Genomic DNA, 15,109 nt, shown 5'->3' on the forward strand with positions numbered 1-15,109 from the left:
TCCGCATCCCCTTTGCCCACACCCTTCTAAACAGGAGCTTTCTAAGAGAGAGCAGAATAGTCATTAAAAACATGTGGGAAGCCAAGGCAGGAGGATAGCTTGAGAACAGGAGTTCAAGACCAGCCTGGGTAACAGAGTGAAACCTCAGCTCTACAAAAAAAAAAAAAAAAAAAAAAAAAAATGACAGGAGTGGTGGTGGATACACCTATAGTCCTAGCTATTCTGGAGACTGAGAGGCTGAGGTGGGAGGCTTCCTTGAGCCCAGGAGTTCGAGGCTGGTCTACCTATAGAAGCCCTCTCTCTGGGCCCCCTCCAGCAGGCCTTTCACCAGAGAGTGAGGAGTTTCCAAGGGTCAGTGAGATGTTCCCAACCAGAGCCCTTCCAGGCCAGCTTTGGTACCTAGGTCCCTGCTCAAAGGGACCTAAGACGGACTCTGTGCTGGCTCTGTTCTTTGGAGGGAAGACCTCACAGCTGCTATGGACACCTCACAGGGCAGCTGTTTGCTGGGCTTGGGCAGAACTTGGGCACATGGGCTGCAGTGTCTGCAGGCCTGGGCATGAGGCCCGTCTTGGTGTGGGATAAAGCCAGTATGAGAATAGGAGGATGGGCTGTAGACTTCATGTTAACTCTTGTCCCAGGTCCCATCAATGTTAAGGTGAGACTTTTTGTCCCTTCTGTGTGGACAGACTCGATTTGACTGGTTCACAGTGCTCTGCCATCAGCATGAAGTGACAGTGACAGGCAGGTAAGAGCCAGCCCCAGACACCCAACACTGTGGTTCCCAGGGAGGACCCAGGATTTGCTGTATGCCTTATGAAGGACTCATTTATCTTCTTTACCTTCTGGTCACGGTAAGTGTGTAAGTGGCCATACTTCCCTTTTGTGTACGTGTTGCCAGGACACTCGGAGTTCCCTAACAAGTTTACAGCCTCATGGCAGGTGTTGCACACTAACTCCACCAAGGCCTTATCTTATTTTCCTTGCTCTTATTTTCCCTTCACCCAAACACTTTTTATTGATAAACTGTGGCATTGTATATATATTTGTATAAATCACCTCATATCCTGTTTGGACAGGGCTAGACAGAAAACAAAAATGGGCTATTTGCAGTGGCTCACACCTATCATCCCAGCACCTTGGGAGGCCGAGGTGGGTGAACTGTTTGAGCCCGGGAGTTCAAAACCAGCCTGGGCAATATGGTGAAACCCTGTCTCTACAAAACAAACAAACAAACAAAAAATTGCTGAGCATGGTGGTGTGCAACTTGTAGTCCCAGCTACTCAGGAGGCTGAGCTGGGAGGATCGCTTGAGCCCAAGGGGTCAAGGTTGCAGTGAGCCAAGATCGTGCCACTGCACTGAAGCCTGGGCAACAGAGTGGAATCCTGTCTCAAAAGAAAAAAAAAAAATAGAGGGGAAGAGAAAGGGAAAAGAGGAGGAAGGGAAAAAAAGTTAATGACTTCATCAACCCTATGATGGGCCTGGGGGGCCCAAGGCACACACTCTCTTCATTCACTGTTCTCAAAATCAATAATGTGAGTGCCAGTTATCAGGGTAACCACGGAAACCAAGCATCTGGCCTGCTGGGGTGGGCGGGGCTCCTGGCCAAAGTGCATTCTTGACATTTGCATGAAAGTGGAAGACCAAGCCTTTATAACCTGGTTTCCCAAAAGCTTCCAGACCGAAGTGTGGGTAAGGGCCAACACACCTGCCTCTTATCTTTCAAGCTGGAGGATTTTCCAGGGTAAACAAGCTGGAAGGAAGCAGAGAGCCCAGAGGGGTCACCCTCGTGAAAGTATATGGTCCCACCTCATTCCCAGTTTCAAGCTTCGGTATGCAGCTTGATTCTGGAGGCCTCTGCAGGATGGAGTGTGTGGACTTCTGACACTTGGCTTGCCACACACCCGCAGGCTACATCTTTGCTGAGAATTAGAATCCCGTGGCCCGGACGTAGCAGCCTGTGACATGGAGTGAAAACTCTTGAATTGGTATATGCACAAAACTGAAGCCGAGGGCTCCGTGAATGCTTGTGGAGGGAAAGTCTGGTTGAAGGCCCAAGCCAAACAGCCGCCTCCCGAACATCTCAATACAGACACACCCCTGAAACAACCACATTTTGCTTTATTAGGCGTTCCATGGTAATATAACACAGAGTTCTTAAGGAATAATAAACACGAGACTTGTTTTTTACCATAATTATTTTGCCATTAAGACAGTGGTTACAAAAAAAAAAGTACTCTTCTGGCTACACACTTTATCAGCTTTAGAACTGAAAGTTCCTCCACTCATGGGTCACAATCACAATTTCAAGGATTAAAAACCATCTATTCTTAAATCCTACACTGTTTTAGAGCATCAAGTCACTGCAGTTATTCAGTTCTGAGACACTGTCGATTTATTTTAGCATTTACATATGACATTCATTTAACAGACACACAAAGCAAGCCAACAGGTAAACATGCTTACACAGCCTGCAGAAATCTTCAGGTTTTAAATTGTTTTTTAAGAAAACAACCAAAACAACCAAAAATGACCATGACCTGGTACAGGAAAAACAGGAAGACCCAAGTGAATACTAGAGCTGCAAGTGTTTCTTAGAATTGAAACAAAAATTGTTTTTTTCCAACTTGTTCAAATTTCCTCTAAGTGCAGGTGAGAAAAAAAAAGCAAATATATTAAGTCAACCAATTATTTTTTCAAAAGTGCAATTTACCTCTAAAATAACAACTAAACAACAACAACAAAAAACCCAAAACCCCAACCAGAACCCCAAAGGCAAAATGTGTAGAGAGACAAGGGTGGTGATGGAATGAACTACTTTGTGATGTTTTTACGCTTTACAAAAAGCAGATTTGGTTTTTAGAAAAGCCTGCAAACACAACATTGCTTGAGAGAACCTGTAAACACGTTTGGAATGCAATGCAACACAAGTCAGCAAGGACAGGGGTGGGTCCAAAGGAGCCAGCTAGGGGGAAAGGTGACAGAAAAGGAGAGGGAAGGATGGAGACGGACATCACCTGTGGTCTCTAAGGGGGCCATGTGTTCAATTTGTAAGGCTCCCCCCCACCCACTGCAGTTCTGATGTAACCTATTGTTCATAAAACACATTGCTCTTGCAAAGTAGAATGGACTTTTAAGTTTCCCAAGGATTTTTTGAGTTTATAGGGCTTCTTTCTATGTAGTGTGTCTTTTGAAATAATTGGAGAAGAAAAAAATCTGGTTTTTCCCCAAAAGTGAAAAGCTTCCATGTGTTCTAGAATCTCAAAAGATACTTAACCAGGAAGCAGCAGGCCCTCGGGTCAGACTCCTATTAGCTTAGCACTTCCGAACTGGTGACTTTGGTTGGCTCGCTTGGGTTATTGAGGCTCGGTGTTGAGGTTTGACCGTGACTTTAGCCAGATAGCACTGCACAGAGGAAAATCTCTCTGGTTCTGCAGCCTCAGAGCTCTTCAGCTTCTGGGCCCGGTCTGCGGTTCCACGTGTGATACTATGGGTGAGACAGCATGGCCCATTCCTGCACTTGGCCAGGACCCCACACACTAGCACACGTCCTCATGATGGCGGGTGGGTAGCACCAGTCCCACATGGACTAGGATGACACAGCACTCTGCTTGCAATGGCAAACACTCAAATCCTTCAGGCAGACCCCATGACCACCATGAAATGGTAGACCTGGGAGGTGAAAAGATAACGGGGCAGGGGAGGAAAACACTGTCTCCGAGACGAGGGCTGAAGGAAACACAGAGAGAGAGAGAGAGACAGACACGAAAATATTCATGAATTTAAAAGCTAGAGAGAGAAAGAGAGTGCAAGAGCACGCAGAAAAATGGTAAAAGAGAAAAGAATCCTCAAAGGATTTAATCTGCAGCAAAATCTAGGCCAATAAAGCAAGCCTGCCCCTTTATCAACAGCTGACCCTGAAGACTACGGAATGGTGATGTGGGCATTTTGGAGCCTCTCAGGACGGACACGATGAGTTTGCCAACCACCCAGAATCAGCTGGGTGATGACGTAATTGCATCATTAGGATGTCCAGTTCAAACCCCTTGTATTAATATGGAGTTAAATGTTCCAATTTAGTATTTAAAAAAAAAAAAAAAAAAAAAAGACTCTTTCCCACCCCAGCCCCTCCCCAGCCCCACAAAGAAAAACTTCTTAAAAATTTTAAAAAGAAAAGAAAAAGGCAGCTCTGGGCAATTCACTTTATCTTCCCTCCCCCCATGAAAAGGAAGATGCTAACGGACACTAGGAGGTTGAAGGCGAAGAAGACCCTTGCTGGGGGCTGCTTGTTCGCATGTCTGAGTGTTGGGTGTGGTTCCGTGTATGAGCTTGGTGGGTAGGCTTGGGTGTGATACTCATAGATGTGTAAGGAAGTGGATGAGCAAAATCAGTAACTCCCGGTGAGAGATGGGGTGTGGGGCCCCAAGGGGGACCCCATGAACTGGCTGCTCCACAGTAACTATCACAGGCTCTTAAAAAAAAAAAAGGGAAGGAAGAAAGAAGTCTCAGAATGTCCTCAGGTGTCCCATCCCCAGTCCCCAGTGGACGGCACAGCCCAGGAGCTCTAGCCCAGGCTGGTGATGTTGGCACGGCCACCGGGGGGCGCCACGATACGCTGGGTGGTGCGGCGGGGAATGTTGTCATCAATTTGAGCACCTGGAGGGAGAGAAGAGAGGAATGGGTTAGGGGCCAGGACAGTCACACAAGGTCCTGCTTGAAGGTGAAATCTCACAGCTCAGGAGGAAAAGTGCTAGTCGCATTCTTTTTTTTGGAGACAGGGTCTAGCTCTGTTTTCTAGACCAGAGTGCAGTGGCACCATCATAGCTCACCACAGCCTCAACCTCCTGGGCTTAAGCCATCCTCCCACTCAGCCCCCTCAAGAAGCTGGGGCCACAGCCACAGGCCCCCACACCTAGCTAATTTTTAAATTTTTTGTAAAGAGGGGTCTTGCTATATTGCTGAAGCTGGTCTCAAACTCCTGGGCTCAGGCAGTCCTCCTACCTCTGCTTCCCAGCATGCTGGTATAACAGGTGTGAGCCACACTGCCCGGCCTCACATTCTTTTTTCTTCTCTTAAAACCTCACTGAAGTTTAGACTACAGTAAGGAGGTGGAGGCTGGGCATGGTGGCTCATGCCTGGAATCCTCCTAACAGCACTCTGGGAGGCTGAAGTGAGAGGATTGCTTGAGTCCAGGAGTTTGAGAACAGTCTGGGCAACACAGTGAGAGCCTATCTCTACAGAAAAATTTTAAAATTAGCCAGGCGTGATGGCACAAGCCAGTAGTACCAGCTACTGGGGAGGCTGAGCTGGGAGGATCACTTGAGCCCAGGAGGTCGAGGCTGCAGTGAGCTGTGATTGTACCACTGCACTCTAGCCTGGGTACTGGGTGACACAGTGAGGTACTAGTATCTCTAAAAATAAAAATAAATAAACTTTTTAGAAAGGAGATGAGCCTAAGGTAGCCAAAGAATCAGACACTGTATAAAGGCTGTTGGATGTATTACTGGAGAAAGTAAAACTATATACAAAATATCACTACACCTCAGACTCTGTCCTGTCCCCTGTTCTGATTAGTCAAATTGGCTGTGGCTTTTCTGAGGACACAGCCTTCTTCTGGCATTCTAATCCCCTAACCCTACACATACAATCACAAATAGGAGGAACGATGGCACCTTATACTGGAATAGCCTGGAGAGATCAGATAACACAGACGTGATTATACACATTTTACTTACAACAAACTAAAGTTCGTTATTTTTAAATGTTTTGAAAATTTGTAATCCATATATGGTACATAAAGGTAACTTTTTAAAACCTGTACAACCAGCAAGAAAAAAAATTCTCTCTGGTTTAACAATTTCTTTAATACGCCATAGGAATCTGTAGCCCAGGGAGCAGGAAGAGTGGAATGTTCTAGTCATGGGCCAAATGAAAGATGGGAAGGAAGTTTCAAGTAAGGAAACGTAAAAATCTGAACCCTTTCCTCTCACCAAGGGGATATCACACATATTACCCAAGCAAATACAACTCACAGTTCTCAAATGGCCCTGTTCTAAGCATTGTACACATATATTAATCCATTTAACCCTCACAACAACCTCACGGGAGAGCAACTACTATTATTGCCATTCTACAGGCAAGGAGACTGAGGCATAGCCAGAGCTGAGCTAAGAAGTTAGGCTGTTGAAACTCCAGACTCCACAAGCTAAACTACAATATACTGTAGGAGAGAAGAGAAGTCCTGAAATACCACAATGTCCTTTCTTATAATGGATCTAACAAATTGAACAAATGTCTTCTTAATATATTAGGTAAAACACAGTATGGGCATTGTGTGACACAAACTGATCTCAAGATTCTGAAACCCAACCAGTCATTAACTATGAAAATACATCTCCACGTCGGGCTGGCCTGGGCATGGTGGCTCATGCCTGTAATCCCAGCACTTTGGGAGGCCGAGGCAGGCAGATCACCTGAAGTCAGGAGTTCTACCAGCCTGGCCAACATGGTGATATCCTGTCTCTACTAAAAATACAAAAATTAGCCAGGTATGGTGGTGCACGCCTGTAATCCCAGCAACTTGGGAGGCTGAGGCATGAGAATCACTTGAACTGGGAGATGGAGGTTGCAGTGAGCCAAGATCGCGCCATTGCACCCCAGTCTGGGTGACAGGGCGAGACCCTGTCTCAAATAAAAGAAAAAGAAAATACATCTCCAGTGATCTGAGTCCACTGTATTTCCCACTTTGGGGAGAAAGGGAATATCATTCACTTCCATTTCTGTGGCCTTTCCAAATGCAATTGTAGCCTCGCCAGCACCAGTGAGCTGGCCCTGCTGGACTGTGCCCTCCCCAAGCCTCAACCTTACCAGACAAACTGAATCCAGACTGGTGCAGGTTCCGGACAGGTGGGGCCTGCTGCTTGGCAGGAGACGTCTTGGCCGAGGAGGCTGGAGTGACTGTCTTGGGCGTCACAGACACCTCACACACGGGTCCGTCATACAGGCCACGAGGAACCCCTCTCAGCTCAGCCAGCTGCAAAACACAAGAGTCCCCCAAGCTTAGGCCACAGTCACAGAGGACACCTCTCTAGAAACCCTCCTGGAGGGAGGATGGGCCTGTGAGATATAGGGATGGAGGGCTCTCCTTACAGACAGGTGGACAGGTGTTGTGTGGGGCCAGCTCCCACAATGCCAGGCCAAAACTCCCCACAAGGTCCGGTAACTGGTTAACTCTACAAAAACTAACACACCTTACCATTTTCCCCCCAAAGGCACTTCAATTTAAACCCTGTGAGAATCCCCTAAACATGCTGTGAGGGGGATCTGGTATCATGTTCAAGATCTGGCCCCAAACTTTCTTTCCAATTGCATTCTCCCTTTAATTCCCTTATAGCTCCATCTCTTTCCTGCTTCACATGCCCTGAATACACTGTGCATTGTCTATACTCATGACTCTCTTATCAAATTCGCTCGTCTCCCTTCTTTGACTTGACAAACTCCTACTTAACCTTCAAAGCCCAACTCAAAATGTCCTCTCTCCATGACACTCTCCCTGACTACGGCAGTGGCTCCCTCCTCTGGGTCCTCACTCCACACTCCTCATCGTAGCATATACCATGATCTTACTTTGCTAGAGCTGTCTGTGGACATGCCTGACTCCTTCTCCAGTATTTTAAATGCCAGGAATAAAAAATTCAGGCTCCCTCTTATCCCTGGAATCCACTGTATTCATCTTAATATTCTGTCTCAAGGTGCTCAATAAATGTTTGTGGCCTTGAACTTAATTCATGGTTTAACAAAAAATTCATCAGAACAAAACTACTCACCCTGCTTCTTGCCTTGATACGCTTGTAAACAAAATCAGGGAAGGGCTTCCGGGGAATGTAGCGTCCAGAGCCTTCGGTGACATGCAGGGTGCCGTCCTCCAGGACAATCTTCCCCTGGCTGATGACCACCAGCGGGGAGCCGCGGCACTCCATGCCTTCAAAGATGTTGTACTCAAGAGACTGGGAAGAGAGCACAGTAAACTCTAGAACAGGCCACTCTGGCTGGACTCAATCCACCCAGCAGTGGGGCACCCACTGCCCCAACCCCACAAAGACAAAAGAGAGACTCAGAGACGGGGATCCTGTCCCAACTGGGCACCCCAGCAGGCACTTACTCGCTGTGTCTCCATATCCCTGTCTAGAATATGAAAGAATTTTCCTACCTCTCCACATTAGAAAGAAAGACAATTAAACAGAATAATTGTGTGGAAAGGGTGCTTGTTTGTAAATGCTACACAAATATAAAGAAAATGGTTCCTCCTATTAACAGGGACTGTGTTCCCACCATCTCCAGCTCCATTCTGATTGAATTCCAAAGGCCTTCTCTGACCAAGTTCTAAATTTAATCTTGAAATGAGCCATCCACAAGTAGGTTTTCCCACTGGCTAGCCTGGTTTTCCAGTCTGTTTGCGGTGTGGTTAAACTGAAGTCCCTAAATGAAAGGACTGTGGTCACTGAAGAGACATGCCTCCGATAAAATGATTGAGGGCTAGTTAATTTCCAGAACAATGTAGCTATGTAGCTATCCTTCTGGTTTCAAGTTTTTCAGGGTAAAACAGAGACACATCTGTGTGCCCTCTTGGAAAATAGGTGGGGTCTCCACATGGCTGTGAATTTCTGGTTGGTAATGAAGCAACAGAAAACAGGAGTCATTGCACCCTAACATCGAAAACTCCATCCTGCAGCTTCGGCTAACCCAGTGCTACTTCCCAGATACCAAATGCCTCCTGCTTCTTCCTGCCTATTTGGTTCACGGGGACCAATGGCTGTGGCTGAGTCTGGACTGGAGGATTAATAGGTGGCTCCAACCATAAAGAGCACCCTGGGCTTCTGGGAAAGTTCAGACCAGGTTATCAGCACTCAGGGAGCTGGCCTCTGAACAGAGAGCTGTGCTAGCCCCCTGCAGTTCAACATGACATTTCTGCTTAGTGCAGCGGCTGGTAACACGGATTCGGCCGGCTCAGCAGCTCACATCGAGCATGGAAATGCACAATGCCCCGCATACAATGTTGGGTGAAAACAACCACCAGGGCTGTTAGGACACTGCTCTGAGTCTCAAAGCAGTCATGCAGAAGCTACCAGACGAACCGTAGCAGAGAGGCGCCAGCAGGGAGGGAAGAGGACTCTGCACTTGGATTCCCGAGACCCAAGACTTAAAATTGTCTTTCGTCAATTCTAAGACACTCATCCCTGAAGTCAGAATGTGTCTTACAGCAGCCAGAGCCACGCAGGCACTGCCGGCCTAGACTAAAGCCAAGTTCTTCTAGGGGAATATGGGTTTGCTTGTGCCACTGCGTTGGAGGACAACCCCACTGAGGGCATTTTACAGTAAATTCTCAGCTTGACATTGTTCTGGACCACACAGGCGGCTCACATTCAGACCACAAGGCTGGACAAGCACCCACTTTCAGTTCCAATTCTTGGGGGAGACATTTTTCCCTCTTGGCAACCAATGCCAAGGTCGAGTCCTGCGAGATTTCCTGCCACCCTGTCTGCACAGCAGACGCACTCCCCAGAGATGCCGTAATAAGCACATGCTGGCCCTTGGTGGCCCAGTCTCCCATGAGACTCCTTGTCTTGGGTATGTTTTCTTTCATCATGGTACATAACCTAATGGAATATCTTAAAATCGATAGCATCTCAGATACAGTAAAATCGAGAAGTTGTGTGACTCTGGGGAGATCACTTTAATCCCGCCTCAGCTTCAGTTTCTTCATCTGCCACCCTCCCGAGGCGTATGTGAAGATGACAATACAAAAAGCCTCATCCCTGGTCGTCTCAGAAACAACCTTTGAAAGGGTGTGAGTCATCCTTTAAGGCCTGGATCAAGAGCCATCTCTTCCACATCACTCCACAGCTACCAGTTTATGCCCTGACAACCTCCTCTTGTGCCCTACTGGGTAGAGTATGGGCACAGCCTCGGCCATGGAGACATCTGCCCTGGGTTCACACCCCGGGTATGCCATTCACCAGCTATGTGACTTTGAACGCATCCCTCACACCCCTAAGCCTCCACCTCCTCATCTGTGAGGGGTAAGTAGGGCCCCCTTTGCAGTACTGATGTGAGAATCAAATGAAATAAAAAGAAGAAAAGCACCTAGCTCACTACTTGGTTCACAGCAGGTATTTAGAAAATCTTCACTCATTCACTGTCTGGCTTTTTACTGCACTTTGCTAACACTTGCCAGCCCTGCAGCATCCAAGATCTCATACAATGCATGTGTTGAGTCTTGTTGCTTATAAAAGAGCACCTAGATGACCTCTGGAGCCATCTTTCATCTTTAAAAGATGGAGGAACCAGCCCCATGACTCTCAGTGACTTAACACTGACAAGTCCAAGGGTCAGATCACAATTCCCAGATACTCAGAGCCTACTCTCCATCAAACCATGATGCAGGGAGGCTTCCTCACTCACTATGCATAGACATTTTTAACCTACCTCCACACAGGCTACCTAAAATTACTCATTGGGCCAGATGCCTGGAAAATCCAATCAAAGGCTTAGCAACAGGGCTGTCGATAATAGTTAGCTAGATGCTCCGAATTAAAGCTAATTAGCCTCATGGTAGGAAACACTGTACTATGCAGGGAAAGTCTCCTAGTTGCATTTCCCCAGAAGATCAATGAACAGACATGTTTAGCGCTGGCTCTTTAAAACAGGTGAGGATGGAAAGGCACCACTTTGAAAGTCAACATTTCTTCCATTGGTCACCTGGAGGTAAAAGCAGGGTAGGTTGGGGTGAAAATGCCTGGAGGGCAGAAACTGTCTTCCCAAATCTTCACTCCTTCCCACTGTCTCTTCTTCTAGGTTAAGAACTCCAAATGCAAGCTCCCCAGCTAGGTCATTTGTGTCTTAACGAGCCCTGTCAGTCATTTATAGCACCTCTGGGGGAAGCAACCTTCCAAGAAAGGGGAAGCATTTTCCCCATCTAAGTCTGACCAAGAGGCTGCATATGCAGTCTGGCAGGGAAGAGTCCTGAACAATTTTGGGTTCTAATTCTGGCTCAACCGCAAAATCGCTATGTAACATTAGACTGGTCACTTAAGCTCTCTAAGCCTCCGTTTATTTATTTTCCCAAATTGGGATAATAATACCAGTCCCTTTATTGAGGTCAAATGAAAGAGTCAGTGAGAATGTGAAGTTACAGGCACACGAATAGGGAGGTTCATGGGGCAGGACCCTAGGACCCCTGACCATAAAATAGCCAGTCAGGACACCCAAGAAATCATGATCTGAGCTGTAAGAGGGTGTGACCATAAGGCTGTGCTGCCAGGCTGAGCCAGTGAGTGGTGTGGGAGGGAGAAAGTCAGCTTTAAACACAGACTCGAACAGTCTTCTGAGAAGCACCCACCGTCCTGGTCCTCACAGGTGGCAGCAGAAGCCAGAGCTGAGCCTGAGCTCACTGCAGCCCAAACACCTCTGTGTGTGCAAATGAGAGAGGATTGGGACAGGACAAAGTCCCAGAGCTGTTCTGGAGAAATGCCAGAAACCTGCCCTGAGTTGTCATGACATGTGGGGGAGGTGTCAGTGCTCGCTGGCCTGAGCTGTCTTCGAGATTCAAATGAGTTCCTGACATGAAACGCTTCTGCCTGAGGCCCATTTCTTTTCCAAAGCTCTCCCTCTGTGCATATTCCTTCAGTTTTTCTGCCTATACCATATTGCTTGTGAGGACTCCGCAGTGTCTAACACCTCTGCTTAATGTCTGCTAACCTCACAGAATCACAGGACACTTGGAGACCTTGTCTGAATCCCTCACTCTCAGCTGAGGAGCCCAAGACATTAACATACTTGCCCTGGGTCCTGTTAACAAGAGAGGACATCTCTAAGCTCTGCAGCCCAGACCCAGAGGGTAGCGATACCCAAAGCTGCAGATCCTCAAACAACAATCAGATGGCTGGGGGGTACTTCTACTAGGGAGAAGTCAGTCAATCAATTCCTTTAAGATAATAAGAACGGCTGTCATCCAGTTTTCCGCATGGACACTGGCCTGAGAAAACAATGGCTTAAGAGCATCAAAGTCCCCAGTGAGCATCTCAGGAGAGGACATCTCACTGTTTCACTGAGGTCCCTTGCACCAAGTACTGCCATGAGAGGTGCCGCACCAAACTATGAAAATGGAGCGGTGCCTGACTTCTAGAAACTTTGCACTTTGACATCACTATAGAGGCTCTAAAGGTCTACAGATAGAGAGGCTGTGGTATTCCAAAATGATTATGAGAGTAACGGTCTTATTGACCTCACTAAAGAAAATGAAATAACTATTCCTTTCCCAGCAAGCTGCAAATCGTAACATCCTCAGGAAAAGCGCATTCCCATCACAGCAAGTTCTTTTTAGAAACGCTGGGGCTCTCCGTCCGTCCGTGTCTCTGTGACTGTAATTCATTTGGATGGGGCCTGCACAGTGAACAGGTCTTACGCTGTTGTGCGTCTTGGCAGAGATGGTTTTAACACTGTCGGGGTCCCAGATGACCAGGTCAGCATCGGATCCCACAGCAATGCGGCCTTTCCGGGGGTAAAGGTTGAAGACTTTGGCTGCATTGGTGCTGGTCACAGCCACAAACTGGTTCTCATCCATCTTCCCAGTGACCTGAGGGAGACAGCACAGGTGTGCACAAGAGGCACACAGCAGACACAAGTTAAAAAGTTACTTTTCAATAACGAACTACTGATACAACAGCTTAGATGGATGTCAAGAGCATTGTGCCAAGTGAAACACAAACCATCTCAAAGGTCACACACTGTATGACTCCATTTCCATAATGTTCTCCAAATAACAAAATGGTAGAGATGGAGAACAGATGAGGGACTAGATGAGTTCTTCCAGGGTTAGGGAGGGTGGAGGGGAGGAGCAGCAAGAGGTTGGTCTCTGAAATGCTGGACTTGACCTGCATCTTGAGTGTGGTGGGGGTCACATGACTCCACAGGTGGCCACATAGCCTAGAGCTATACCCACACATTGTGACACTGTCAGTGTCTTGGTTTTGATATTGTACTACATTCACATAAGATGTAACCATGAGGGAAACTGAGTGAAGGGTACGCAGGACCTCTCTGTACTATCTTTGCAACTTCTTAATCTGTAATTATTTCAAAACAAAAAAAATTTTGTTTAATTTGCAGGGGTGGCAATGCCTCTTTAGGAAATATCATTTGGCCCAATTGGCTGTCCTTTTCAACAAAATACAGCCACAGATCTAGGCTTCCTTTTTTTTCTCTCTTTTTTTGAGACAGGATCTTGCTGTCATTGAGGTTGGAATGCAGTAGAGTGATTCCAGCTCACTGCAGCCTCAGCCTCTCAGGCTCAAGCAATCCTCCTGTGTCAGCCTCTCGAGTAGCTGGGAAGACAGGCATGCACTACCATACCAGGCTAATTTTTCTTTTTGTTAAGAGACAGGATCTCACTATGGTGCCCAGCTGGGCTTGAAGTCCTGGCCTCAAGCAACCCTCCCACCTCGCCCTCCCAAAGTGCTGGGATTTCAGGCATGGGGCACCACGCCTGGCCAGATGTCATCTTCTAGTCTAGCCAACCGAGAAGTCTCAGCCCCGTGTCTGGTTTTAGGTGCCAATCACATTGCCTCAAGTGCTTCCCCTCCCAAACCCACTCTAAATCCAGTAAAAAACTGGGCAAAGGAAATGAACTGGCATTAAGAGGGAGAAAAAAGTACAAATGGCCAATAAGCATAGGAAAAAATTTTCACTCTAATCAGTAACTGAATACATTAAATGTAAAACAATGAGACACAAAATTCACTTATCAAATCAGCAAACAATGGATTTTTGCTGACAACACCCAGGTGGTAGACATTGGGGAGTGACATAATATTGGTGGTGGCATATAAAGCAGTACAAACTTTCTGGAAGGAACTTTGACAATATGTATCAAAACTGTTAAAAATATATACGTCCTTTGACCCAGAAATGCCACTTGTAGAAATTTCTCCTACAAACATAATCAAGAATGTGTCTATAAAAATGTCATTCCAGTTAAGAAAAAAAAAAAACAGAAACAACATAAATGCTCAACCAAAGACATAAATGTGGCTGGGCACAGTGGCTCACACCTGTAATCCCAGCACTTTGGGAGGCCAAGGTGGGTGGATCACCTGAGGTCAGGAGTTTGAGACCAGCCTGGCCAACATGGCGAAACCCCATCTCTACTAAAAATAGCAAAATTAGCCAGGCGTGGTGGCAGGCGCCTGTAATCCCAGCTACTCAGGAGGCTGAAGCAAGAGAATTGCATGAACCCGGGAGGCAGACGTTGCAGTGAGCCAAGGTCGTGCCACTGCACTCCAGCCTGTGGGGAGAAAGTGAAACTCTGTCTCTCCCCGCCAAAAAAAAGAATTATAAATGAGTCCTGGCCGGGCACGGTGGCTCATGCCTGTAATCCCAGCACTTTGGGAGGTCAAGGCAGGTGGATTACCTGAGGTCAGGAGTTTGAGATCAGCCTGGCCAACATGGTGAAACCCCGTCGCTACTAAAAATACAAAAATCAGCTGGGTGTGGTGGCATACGCCTGTAATCTCAGCTACTCAGGGGGCTGAGGCAGGAGAATCACTTGAACCCGGGAGGTGGAGGTTGCAGTGAGCTGAGATTGCACCACTGCACTCCAGAGTGAGACTCCATCTCAAAAAAATAAATAAATGAGTCCCAGTTTAGCATTCACATGCAAGAGTCTGTTACTGTAAATCAACTTTTTCAAGTATATTGAAGCAGGTGGAGATATTTCCAAGATATATTAATTTTTTAAAAAAACAGACTACAAAATAGTATGTATGATGCCAATATTATTGTTATTATTTTTTTTTTGAGACAGGGTCTCACTATGTCGCCCAGTTTGCAGTACAGTGGTCCGATCGTGGCTCACTGCAGCCTCAACCTCCCAAGGCTCAGGTGATCCTCCTGCCTCCACCCACTGAGTAGCTGGGACTACAGGCACACGCCACCATGCCTGGCTGATTTTTGTATTTTTAGTAAAGACAGGGTTTTGCCATGTTGCCCAGACTGGTCTTGAACTCCTGGGCTTAACTGATCCACCCACCTCGACATGCTAAAGTGCCGGGATTAC

At 47.0% G+C, this 15,109-nt stretch overlaps 1 protein-coding gene across 2 annotated transcripts in view; it reads right to left on the minus strand.

The window, feature by feature from the left end:
* Positions 1-2,098: 2,098 nt before the first annotated feature.
* Positions 2,099-15,109, minus strand: part of DPYSL2 (dihydropyrimidinase like 2) — a 145,809-nt gene continuing 132,798 nt past the window's right edge. For both annotated transcript variants that reach the window (XM_050802590.1, XM_050802591.1), the window contains exons 11-14: positions 12,461-12,631; positions 7,824-8,003; positions 6,865-7,030; positions 2,099-4,653 (exon numbers count right to left, since the gene is read on the minus strand). In XM_050802590.1, the coding sequence (XP_050658547.1) occupies positions 4,562-4,653; positions 6,865-7,030; positions 7,824-8,003; positions 12,461-12,631 (609 nt within the window). In that variant the 3' untranslated portion in view covers positions 2,099-4,561. The remainder of the gene's footprint in view (positions 4,654-6,864; positions 7,031-7,823; positions 8,004-12,460; positions 12,632-15,109) is intronic.

Source organism: Macaca thibetana, chromosome 8 (genome assembly GCF_024542745.1).
Source record: "Macaca thibetana thibetana isolate TM-01 chromosome 8, ASM2454274v1, whole genome shotgun sequence".
In the NCBI taxonomy this organism is placed as follows: Eukaryota; Metazoa; Chordata; class Mammalia; order Primates; family Cercopithecidae; genus Macaca; species Macaca thibetana.